This window comes from Pituophis catenifer, unplaced genomic scaffold (assembly GCF_029215685.1).
Source record: "Pituophis catenifer annectens isolate HBS135680 unplaced genomic scaffold, rPitCat1.0.hap2 SCAF_2, whole genome shotgun sequence".
Lineage (NCBI taxonomy): Eukaryota > Metazoa > Chordata > Lepidosauria > Squamata > Colubridae > Pituophis > Pituophis catenifer.
The window spans coordinates 188,359,044-188,371,316 of record NW_027256882.1 but is presented as its reverse complement, the minus strand read 5'-3'; the positions used below and the strand labels follow the sequence as shown (position 1 = coordinate 188,371,316).

Below are 12,273 nucleotides of genomic sequence, written 5' to 3'. Positions count from 1 at the left end.
TGCAACAATGCAGAACATAGTTCTAGAAGGTACTAAAGTTAACCCTTAGTCAGAAATAACTCCCCTCCAATATATGCCTAAAGCTAAACTGAAACAGATCCAGATAATTAATTTCCTCCAGGATAATCTAGAGCTGGAGCCAAACCATTGTCTGCACCAACTTCCCCAGAAAATGGAGCGTGAAATCTGAATGGAAATATCCAGGATCATTGGGTAGAGTAATGGACTCTTCTAAGAAGGTGGATATCACTTACAATCACAAATCATCTCCTGAGTGGCCTTAAACTAAGCATGAGTGACTTGGATCAAACAAACAGATGGATGAACTCCCACACTAGAGAACTCTGTCCACTTCTTAAAAGTCACAGGCTCTAATACATATTTGATCCTACATGTATTAACTGCAGCCAAAATTGTATTTGCACAACAGTGGAAAAGTGAAGAGATCCCTACAGATGAAAAGGTGATAAAAAATATTAGAATGTGCAGAAATGAATAAATTAACACTTGTAATTAAGGAAAAGGAACAAACTGAATATTTTATGATATGGGATTTATTTTATCAATGGTTAGATAACAAAAACAGAAGTTAGAAACATGGAAATAAAAGAAAAAGATTAATGAAATAAGGGAGATTTGTTAAAATAGAGAAGTAAATAGTATGATTATTATTTTTATTATTATAGAATTAATATCAGTGTAATGAATATAGTTGTAAACATTATGACTACATCTTTCAAACTATTTATACCAGACAACACACTGTTTAATTGAAAATGAAACTTTGACATATTAAAAAATAAAAAACTTTATGCAAAAAAAAAAAGAAGTCGTCACAGACTCTAAAGTTTAACTCTAGTTAAACTTGCAAGCTCCAGCCTTGGCATCTGTTGAGTCGTCGTTCTGGAGCAACTTTATCTGCCATATAGTAGAAACATTTCTCATAATGGACCTGCACATGATCCTACTGATTCATTCCTCCCAAATAGGGACAGGGTTAAATAGAGCCGGTAAGGAGCTATCAGCGGTTGCAATAAGGATAAAGAAATCATGCAATTTCATCATCCTTATCACCACAATGTAATTCCTAATGTGGGTTCTTATTCATGTTTGGTCAATTTCAGTCTTCATCTTCCTCCAAGGACACTATATGTTTCTTCTGATGCTTCATCTCCAGGATTTCCTCATAAAATCAAGGTGCACATTGATATCAGTACAGGAAGAAGCCACATAGTGGCAATCTAAATCTCTGACACTCACCCATTCCAGGCTGTGACCAAGCTCTCAGCTGGACTGCTGATTAGATACTCATAGAACACCTCAAGCTATTTCTGGAAACCAGCCAGGTCTACCAGATGCTTAGGGTGAACTGTTCTAATAAGCCCCTTTGACCTGGGATAACTTCCAGATGCTTAGGGTGAACTGTTCTAATAAGCCCCTTTGACCTGGGATAACTTTAGCACACCAAAATGCAATCAGATGTTCCAACTGTGGCAACAGACTAATGACAATGTTCTCCAAAACCCAATCACATCACAACTGCCCCAGAGAAAAACAACATATTCCTGCATACTATTTTCCCCACAACAACACTCTGAAATGGGTTGGGCAGAAAGAGAGTAATTGGGCCCAAATCACCCAAATAGATTTTATGCCTAAGGGAGCCCTAGAAGTCATAGTCCCCAGGTTTCTGGACCAGCACCTTAACCACAACATCAAGAAGATTTTTTTTTTAAAAAAAATTAAAAGTACAAACTAAAAATACAAACTAAGAAAAAAAGAAAAAAATCTAACTTATATTTTATATTTATCAATAGTCACTAGTATAGCAATGAAATTACTACTATAAAATAAACAATTAAAATATTGCTTAATATTACTTAAGATAATACAGAATCTCTGCCATTCTGCTATAGTGAAACATACTGCTGCATCCTTCGATTAGTAAAGAATATTGCCTTCTCCAAACAGATAAATTACATATTTCTGACAACCATTCCTTGACATCTGGAATAATATCATTTTTCCAATTTCTTAATATAATTCTTTTTGCTTCCTCCCTCCCTCAAGCTCGAAACAATCGTATTTCCTGAAAAATCAACAAACTCAGACGTTTAATAAAATTTTAATGTGTGGCAAAACTGGCAAGTATTTTGCCATTCCAGTAAAGGGAATGCTTCCTATGGGAAGGGTATGAGTTAGGTTGGTAACTTAATGAAAGTCTCAATTGAACAAAGTCATTCGTTCAATTAATTTATATTACTACCCATCTCAAAAACTCTGGGCCACAAACAATAATAAAAATAAAACAAATACATATAAAAAGTTACAATACACAGAAGCAAAAAAACGTTATCATCCACACGGCCAAAAGACAGGCCTCTTCACTCGCTTAAGGTTCTAAGCCCAAGCACACAGCCATGTTTTTAGGGATTTACAAAATGCAAGCAAATTTAGGGCCAACATAATCCTGGAGGGAGAATGTTCCAGAGTGCACTATGGCAAAAAAAAGCTTATCTTCTGGGCCCCATAAACCTGGATTCTTTAGCAAACAGGATCGGGAAGATGCTATCTTGTAGCACTGATGGGACAGGAAGAAACAACTAGAAGACGTAGACTCTTAAATAACTCAGCCCCAAGCCATGAAGAGCTTTGAAGATGACAACCAGCAACTTGAATTGCATTTGGAAGCATACTAACGTAGCTCATGAAGTAGTGGTGTTACATGTAAGGAACAAACCAGTACCATTAACTATCCTTCTACATCAGCTGCAGTTTCTGAATGCTCTTCAAAGTCAATCTATAATGGTATGTGGGACTGATCTTGGGAGATTGAGGGAAGAGATGCTGCCTAGGGAAAATCAGATAAGAGAAGGCATAGCCCACAGCTGCATAATGGGCAGAGAAAGAAACACAGAAAGGAACTTCCTTATTTCTCAAGCTGCAAAAGAAACAGTGGGAGATTGGAGATTTGTATTATCAAACTTGCAAGATTCTCTAAATGGTATCAAAAAGCTGCTGAGAGATCAACAATCAGGATGGATTACAACCCCCATCCTGCCCACACCAGAAGTCAGCCAAGAGCTTGATCAATGCCATCTTAGTTTCATACCCTGGTGGCGCAATGGTTAAAATGCAGTTTTGCAGGCAAACTCTGCCCACAGCCTGGAGTTCAATCCTGGTGGGGGTTGGCTCAAGGGTTGACTCAGCCTTCCATCCTTCTGAGGTCAATAAAATGAGGAGCAAGATTGTGAGAGCAATATGCAAATAATGCTTTTATATTGTAAACCACCCAGAGAGTGCTGTAAAGCACTATGGTGTTATGTAAGCATAAATACTGTTGTTAAACGCTACTGCATGTGCAACTGAACATATGAGTAATGTTATACAACCCTTCCTTCTATGGAACGTTGTGATATCAGTATGTCAGAAAACAGCTGCTTGTCTAAGGATACAATATAATTACAGGTATAGGAAGGCTCCCTGTGGCAATCAACATTCCATGTGAATTGAAATTGCATTAGCAGAATTCCAGCCATTACAGAAACTTTCACACGTACACAATAGCTTTTCTTTGAAGACAGCTCCATTGTATTGTGGAGATTAACTCCCCAGTGATATCATCAACATAAATTAAAGGAGTTATGTTGATATCTACCTTGTTTCCCTGAAAATAAGACCAGGTCTTATTTTCTTTTGACCCCCGAAAAAACAACTAGGGCTTCTTTTTGGGTGGGTCTAATTATTGACTCGCCTCGCGGCGGCGGCACCAACAGCCCCACCCAACAGGAGCCTGCTGCCGGTCCACTTCTTCTGCAGCCACTTGCCGCCGCACGCACGCGTCATCCCCAGCCTCTGTTTCACCGTCAGAGCCTTCCGGAAAGCCCTCTGCATCTGAGAAATGGGCTCTAGATTGACGCACTCAGGGCCCCCTGGCTTCCGTTTCGCCTTCAGATGCCTTACGGAAAGCTCTCTGCAGCTGATAACAGAGCTCCAGATCAATCCAGAGCTCTTTTATCAGCTACATATGCCTTCTGGAAAGCCCTCTGCAGCCAATAACAGGTGAAATGGAGGCCGGTGGCGATGCGTGTGAGAAGCGGCAAGCAGCCACAGAAGAAGGTAAGGCAAGTGTCGGGATGTGCGAGGCCTGGTAAGTAGGGCAGCTCCACCCCTCCATGTCCACCCTAGCTTAATTTTTACCTCGTCCCACCCCCTGCACCCTGGCTAATTTTGGGGATAGGGCTTAATTTGAGCACTTGCATTCAAAAACATGATAGGGCTTTTTTTTGGGATGGATCTTATTTTAGGGGAAACACAGTACATGCAAACATATAAGACAGCATGGATTATTGTTTATTATATTATTCTTAATGGGTATGCCTACCTGATCTCCCTGTAGCTGAGGATTAGAAGTTGTAGGCTGCTGAGATGAAAACTGGGAGAGTTGTTGTTGCTGTTGCTGCTGCTGGAGAGGATTGAATATCAGTGAGCCACCTGCAAGCTGTTAAAGTTTAGAGAGAAATTAGGAGAGTTGCATATCTTGGGAGAGTTGCATATTTTATTTGTTATGCACACAAATATATAGAATTTAGAATTCATAACTGTGACCACCCAGTGTCCTTAGTCCTTTTCCACGTCAAGAAAATTGGGACTAAAAGATGTTACAGAGTAAAATCACAGTAAAAATGAAGCCTAAAACAAAGTGACCAAAGTACTTTTCCACAGCAAGCATCATTTTATGCAACAATAGATGTACATGTGCATGGAATTCATATTGCCTACATCAACTAATTCTATTCCCCATTAGGTAAAACATATGTATTTATTTCCAACTAGATCAAAGCCTGGAATCTCTGTCACAGCTGGAAGGAGGAGTAAGAGGTGGAAATGCACAAGTGCTGAGCAGAGCTTTTAAGCTAGTTTGTTGGATGTCCCACAGACCAAGCTCATCAATTTTTCTTTGTGAAAATAGCAGTACTTTGTTTATGGTCCATCTTTTTGCTTACAGGGCACTAAAAGTAACAAACACAATTTTATAAAAACAGTTAAAGGCAATTATTTAACTCAAACTGAAAATACACATCAAAGGAGGAATGTGTTTCAATATTTTCTGAAAGCACAGTTAAGTCTGAGTGTGGTTCTGAAGGAAGCACATGTAATAGCTTGAGACCAATACAGGAGATAGCATTCTCTGTGTGTCCAAAGTTGTATCTCAGAAAGTAGGAAAATTTTAAGAGCCCAATCCTCATGTCCAAATTAAATAGTATGGGTTAGACAGTCCATCTAATAATGAAACTCCAAAGCCATTATAAATATTAAAAGCATTGCCAACATTGTGTACAAATCAGCAGCTATATATTTAAACTTGCTTCTGGACTATTTCAAGGGTAAGCCCATATAGAAAGCAAGGTCAGGATATAACAAAAGCATGGATAATTCAATGAGAATCCCAACATTGGAGTCATTGGTGTTGGCCAGTCAATAAATGTGAACTAATTAATTAAAATAATAAGAGCAATGAGATAGTAAGGCAGAGGGATGGTCCCCTAACTCAATTGCAAAATTTCCACATTTTTGCAGATTTGAAATAGAGAACTGGCTTTCCAGATCCACAATTTCCTTGCCTCAATGTTTTGCGATGAAAAAATTTTATTTTCACATTTTTTCCAACCTCATATCAAGAGAAACATATATCCTTCTATATTTTTGACAGGATAATATGTTTTACTAGTTAGTCAATGGACATAAGGGTTTTTGTATTTACATCTACTGGTAATTTCCCCACTCAATGTCTTGAGAAATCATACAGAAAAACAGGCCCAAATGTATTATCATACCTGTAGAAGATTCAATGGGCGAAGGCCTGGAGCATTTTTTAAACCAAAAGGGACACCTGCTGAGATTAATTTAGGTAAGAAAATGTTGTGGTTTTTTCTTCCTTTTAATTACATCTGAAGTGGAAGCGAACAATGTAACTAACCATTAATATTGACAAAAGCTATTTTGGTCATTTCAACAGAAGCAACTATTTTTTCCAAAATACCTCCTCTAATGAGAAACAAAAAAATGATGAGTTTTAAATATTAAAATATTCCAACTTTAAAGCTCAGCTTTAAAATTTGGAATACTTTAGTATTTAAAACTCATAAAAATTATATGAGCTTTAAAATTTAAGTAGAGTTAATTTGCACTGAAACTGTACAATGTATCTTGTTTCAGTAAACTGAATTAAAACACCTTAATACTTAAATCCTAGCAATGATTCAAGCTTTCAGAGTACTGTAGTTTTTCTCTACTGCCATGTCAGGGTAGAAGAAGGCATATACATGAAACGGAACAGAATTAGCTTATTATATTTACAGTATATTACTTCACAAGAACTGCTTACAAATCCTAAATACAGTGCACATAAAATAACTGATTAAAAATAGAGCACAAACTGAAATCATAATAGCAGATAAAATATTCTGCAAAATGCTAAAATTATGAAACCAATGTAGCAAGTTAAAATGCTTACATAATTTTAATTTTAAATCAAAAACTTGATTAACAGCAGGTTATTTGGAAGATCAGTGCCATCGTATAAATATCAACAGATGATTGAGAAGAAAGTAGAGTTACCAGAAGCTACAGTATTCCATAGAAAGAATCCTAGAATTTGTCTGGGTCTGTGTCACTGATTAGAAAATTCAGTTGCATATGCTTACAAAACTTAAAACTCTAGAGCAGTGTTGGCGAACCTTTTTGGCACCGAGTGCCGAAATGGGAGAATGTGTGTGTGTGTGTGTGGGACATCAGAAACCTGAAGAGCAGCTCCCCGGCATGCACGTGGGGGAGCACCGGAAACTGGAAGAGCAGCTCCCCGGCGCACATGCACGTGCCGGGAAGCTTAGGTTCCAGTTTCTGGTGCTCCCGCACAGGCAAAGACCAGCTGGCCACTGCACGTGCGCACTGGAACCCAAAAGAGCAACAGGCGACGGCTGGTGTGCCCGGAGAGATAGCTCTGTGTGCCACTTCCGGCATGAGTGCCATAGGTTCGCCATCACAGCTCTAGAGGATTGCAACCTAGGGCAATAATTAAGATGGCTTTAATTGTAAATCAAGTCCAAAATGCCCATCACTATATACTATGCAATTTACTAGTTAGTAACCTTCTAGTTTCTTTCCCCAAGTTTAACTTTCAATAGGTATCATCATTATCATCATCCCATTTCAGCATGTCCGATTTTCATACTGACCTGGCTGAGAGGTATGCTGCATTGCAGCAGGGAGTGCATTTGGCATCAGATTTCCTGAAGGTAAAATATTACTCAGGTTTATACCTGCAGGGGGGACTGCACCAGTACTACCCCCCAACATGGGATTTGAACCACTCATTAATGTTTGTGTTCCACTGTACAAAAGGAATAGGTAAGAATTAGACTAACATGGTACGAAATAATATGCAGTTTTACTAATCGAGTTACAACAAAATCTTTTGTTTCATTTGAATAAAATTTATTCATATCTATAGTTCCTCATATTCCATCCCAAAGCTACCTAGAACATATCTAAACAACATAACACGTGAACAGTATTCAAGGAATGAATAGAATGACAGATGCTCTCTTTATTTTTAATTCTAACTTCATGATGGTAAGAATGGAGGACAGATTACCCACACACAGAAATAATACAATAATAAAAATACTAATCTGAACCAGTTTTTTAAAACTTACTAAAAGTTTACTTTTTGTATGTTCACATAATTATGATCAACTAATGTTTAAGAATATGGAATGAAATAAATGCACTAAAATATGTTAAATTTCATTAATTGGTTAACCCATCTGAAGTTCATCACTCATCAGTTGGCTCACAGCAACATGGAACAAGGTGGAAAGTAACTATAAACTATAAAATAACTAACTTACCACACAGAGCCCACTACATTGATGAAGTTAAGTCCTGCAGTGTTTGTCATGACCTGGTTGGAAGATGTTCCTGTAGTAACGGAAGTTACCATGGTGGAAAGAGGAATGGTCATTACAGGCAATGCCTGGCCCAGAGACATTTGCTGCTGAGCAAACGGGGTAAGCAAAGTGGGCTGAGGGGTGAAGCCTGAATCTTGGGGTGTAAGGGTAGCAGAATGGGTAATCAGAGTTGAGCTCTGAGCATCAGCAGGGTGTGGGGTCGATGAAAGGGTGTTGGTTGGAGTAGGAGTAGCTGGTTTAGGAGTTCCAGACCCTGCTCATTGAGAAAAATAAAAAGCACTCGTTTGTTATAAAAGGCCAGTCCTTTTTTAAAACTAAGGTTAGTGGACTCTTACTTAGCTTGATATTTTACTCCACTTTAAAACACCACCACCAATCCAGCCAATTCTGTTAATAATTGCTGTTTCTGATGAATGAAGCATATGGCACAAAAATATCACTATGCTTAATCTGCAACTCCAGTTCTATTTATTCCATTATATCATTCTAACATTGTTGACACATTTACATCACTCCTCTGCTATTAACTATCTCATGTCAATTTCAGTATTTAAAGTATTAAAATGTTATAAACAATAAATGAATAATCTAACATTGTAACATATAAATCTTCTAATATCTGCACAATAATGTAACATTAGAAAAGCAGCTTGAATAAAAATCTGGACAGTGAAAAAGAAAATACAAATAATTATCCATCACTGGTTTCCTTAACTTGCAGACAGAAAGAAAGCAACAATTAATGATTGCATTTAAAATGTAAAATTGGCATGAAGCAATATCATCAATGGAATTAAGACAATCCAAAAGTTCTAAAACTATTTTAAATTTGTCCCTTTTTTTTTAAGCATTCATGTTTTGCAGAAAGAAAAGAAAGAAATTTGAATGTCTAAAAGCTGGGGGCCAAGTATACAACAACACATACATCTAGAAAAATGAACACTACTACAAGTTGAGTTTGGTTCCTCATGAATATGTGGATGTGCCCATGTAATTTTCTTGACATTGCCTTCTTCCAATCTAGTCTCTGGGATTTCCCAGCAGCATATAAGGAGTGGAATGAAAATTAGGTGAATCAGATAGTTGGGAAAACTTATCAAAGCTCCTTTTACATTTCTTTGTGCAAAACTGGAAGGCATAAAAATGACATCTGTTAAGCCCCTTTCTGACAATTTTAGATTATGCAACATGCAAATCACAGGACTACAAGAACTGAATAGACAAATGTCTAAAAGATACTCTAAGGCAGGGGTGTTAAACTTGCAGCGTCACAGTCGCATCAAGTGACATATCGCAACTTTTTTCCCCTTTGCTAAACCAGGCGTGGGCATGGCCAGCACATGACGCATCCAGCCCACGAGCCACGAGTTTGTCAGCCCTGCTCTAAGGGATCCTTCCCCACCTCCCATATATTTCAAAGGGTGGTTAAAAACTCACAGTGTTATTTTTATTGTGAGATTTATCAAACTGATGCTGCTGAAAAATCCAAACCAGCTTTCTATCAGTTCTGAAGATATTTAAGAAACTGCACTAATATCCTGGAACTATTCTTATATTTTTGATTTGTAATGATTTTGATATCAGCAATGATTTGTAAAACAGTATAGGAGTGTTTTTAAAAAATCAATTTATAAACTTTATTTTATTACCATATTGGGACTTGATCATGTTATATACACATATAGAGATACAATTACACCATAATTGATGACATTCAAATAGTTTTACTTTCTTAAAATATGCAAATTAAAATTGGTCTTAATGAGCTACTATTGACATAGTGAAAAAAGATATGTATTTTGGAAACTTCTATGATTACATTAATTATCAGGCTGTATGAAAGACAGACCTAAGTTGGTTGCATAAAATGAGTCAAAACGTATACACAGAGGGTGCATACATATATAATTATACAGAAGAACCAAATACAGTTACAGCAAACAAAGTACATACAGTGAACAAGAGGCCTGCTTTGTGCTGCACAATTAATACACAATTTAGGACATGTGATATTTAGTTTCTTCAGATCAGCTGGTTAGGAAGTTTATCATGAGAAGCCTATGAAGATTTAATGGAGAATTTAGGGCGGGACTCACTTTGTGAAGCACTTGCAGGAGACACAGAAGCCGAAGAAAGCATGCTCAATTGGTTCAGATCCAGAGACTGCTTCCGAGACACACAGGGAGGCTTAGGAGGAGGAAGAGCAGAAGGAGGAGGAGGAGGAGGAGGAGTTGGGGATTTGAGATGACTGCTTGACTGCTGTGGACTAAAAATATTACCTGAAAAGCATAATTAATAGATGGATTTGTTCTGTGAACCAACATCAGAAAGAGTATTTCATTTTCTAAAGTTGTTTCCTCAATTTTGCTACAGTACATATTAGTTATACAGTCCCGTATTTGCTTATAAAAAAGATGCAGACCGCCTCAATTTTTTGAACTTGTTTGGAACATAAGTAACTTCTTTAGATTGCAGTTTCACTATTTCTACTGGAAGGAAACTGAATATGTCTTTTTCCCCTCCTTCCAAGCAATGTTACTACTGTGAGAAATTGTCTGCCACAGCTCTCTGGAAGGCTGTTATGAAGTCCTGTTTACCTAGTTTCCAGTCTGCTCATCTAGCAGGTGAGTGACAGGATATTGGAGAAGGCTTATTATTATTATTATTATTATTATTATTATTATTATTATTATTATTGTTGTTGTTGTTGTTGTTGTTGTTGTTGTTGTTGTTGTTGTTGTTGTTATTATTATTATTCAAGGGGAATGTGCTCTGAGTAACTTGCTTGCAGTTGCCCATACTTTTGTTATCAATAAGATTATAAATATATGTTCCCATTACCTAAAAGATTCACTAACAAATCTAAACAAGTAAAGCACAACTTATTCCACAAATATCTTCTCAACACAAAGGAAAATGCTTTGAAATGATATTTACCTGAAGAACTGCTTGCTGCACTTGAAGGTAGCTTGATGGGAGGTGGTCTGTGTTTCACACCTTTTCCCAACACTGAAGACTGAATATAACCTGCCACACCCTCAGTCTGCTAAAAGCAAGCATACACTCTTAAAGTTACAAGAAATCTACAGAGGTAATACTAACAAACAAATATGGAAACTGATACGCCAGTCAAAATCAGCATATTCGTATTTTCTCAGGAATGGGAATAAACATTATTAGTAGAAAGTTTTCCTGAGTTGTTTATTATATTCCTAAAAAGAGCTCATTTTTTCAGAATAAGTTATTTTTAATCAAACCAGTCAAACCAAGAAACATGTCTCCATACTGCAAAACACTTTCATCTCATATTTTGTCATCATTTAAACTTTGAGCCCTGAGCTTAATTCTATGCAATTAATTCAATTCTGAAGCATTTAATAATGGATCTAATGATATTAAATGAGTTAAGATACAGGTTGTCATATTATTAATTTTATCAAAAATTGAATATGAACTTGTTTTCCAAAGTTGCTAAAAGAAAAAATAAAAAGAATTCACCCAGCTCGTCTTTTCATCTTTAAAACTATCCCAATTATTTTAATCAACCCTAACCCTAACCCCAAAAACAGAGCTATATTAAGATGTGTGGACTTTAACTCACAGAATTCCCCAACCAGTGTTGTTGCTTGGGAATTCTGGGATATCTTCATTATTTTCCCATCACATATTAATTTTCCCTTCTAGATTAACACTTTTCAGTTTTCTTTCCTATTATTTATTTATTTATTTATTTATTAAATTTATATACCGCCCTATTCCTGAGGGACTCAGGGCGGTGAACAGTGAACGATAAAAATACATGTAATACAAACGTTAAAACAAAACCAATTAAAATATACTAAACACTCTGGTCCTAGATAATTCAAGACATCCCAGTTTAAAATAAAATCAAAAGCAATATAAAGGGAAAGTTAGGCCAGGCCGGCCTGCTGAAACAGGAATGTTTTGAGGGCACGGCGGAAAGTGCGCAGATCTGGAATCTTCTGTATCTCTGGGGGGAGCTCGTTCCAGATGGTGGGTGCCCTCACAGAAAAGGCTCTCCCCCTGGGGGCCGCCAGTCGACACTGTTTGGCTGACGGCACCCTGAGAAGCACCCTGAGCGTACTGGGCGGTGAGAGGCTATTGGTGGCAGAAGGCGGTCTCGTAAGTACCCCGGTCCTAAGCCATGGAGCGCTCTAAAGGTGGTAACTAAGACCTTGAAGCGCACCCGGAAGACCACAGGGAGCCAGTGCAGCTCGCGCAGGAGGGGAGCCACATGGGAGCACCATGCTGCTCCCATAACTACCCGCGCGGCCGCATT

General features: G+C 37.6%; 1 protein-coding gene across 7 annotated transcripts in view; it reads right to left on the bottom strand.

Annotated features, from left to right (window-relative positions):
- Positions 1 to 12,273, bottom strand: part of SUPT20H (SPT20 homolog, SAGA complex component) — a 68,081-nt gene that overhangs the window by 14,918 nt on the left and 40,890 nt on the right. For 3 of the 7 annotated variants that reach the window (XM_070938340.1, XM_070938342.1, XM_070938345.1), the window contains 6 exons: positions 10,911 to 11,019; positions 10,070 to 10,252; positions 7,914 to 8,226; positions 7,239 to 7,393; positions 5,838 to 5,896; positions 4,385 to 4,501 (listed from right to left, as the gene is read on the bottom strand). In XM_070938340.1, the coding sequence (XP_070794441.1) occupies positions 4,385 to 4,501; positions 5,838 to 5,896; positions 7,239 to 7,393; positions 7,914 to 8,226; positions 10,070 to 10,252; positions 10,911 to 11,019 (936 nt within the window). The remainder of the gene's footprint in view (positions 1 to 4,384; positions 4,502 to 5,837; positions 5,897 to 7,238; positions 7,394 to 7,913; positions 8,227 to 10,069; positions 10,253 to 10,910; positions 11,020 to 12,273) is intronic. The other 4 variants (XM_070938343.1, XM_070938341.1, XM_070938344.1 and 1 more) reach the window with 4 other exon arrangements.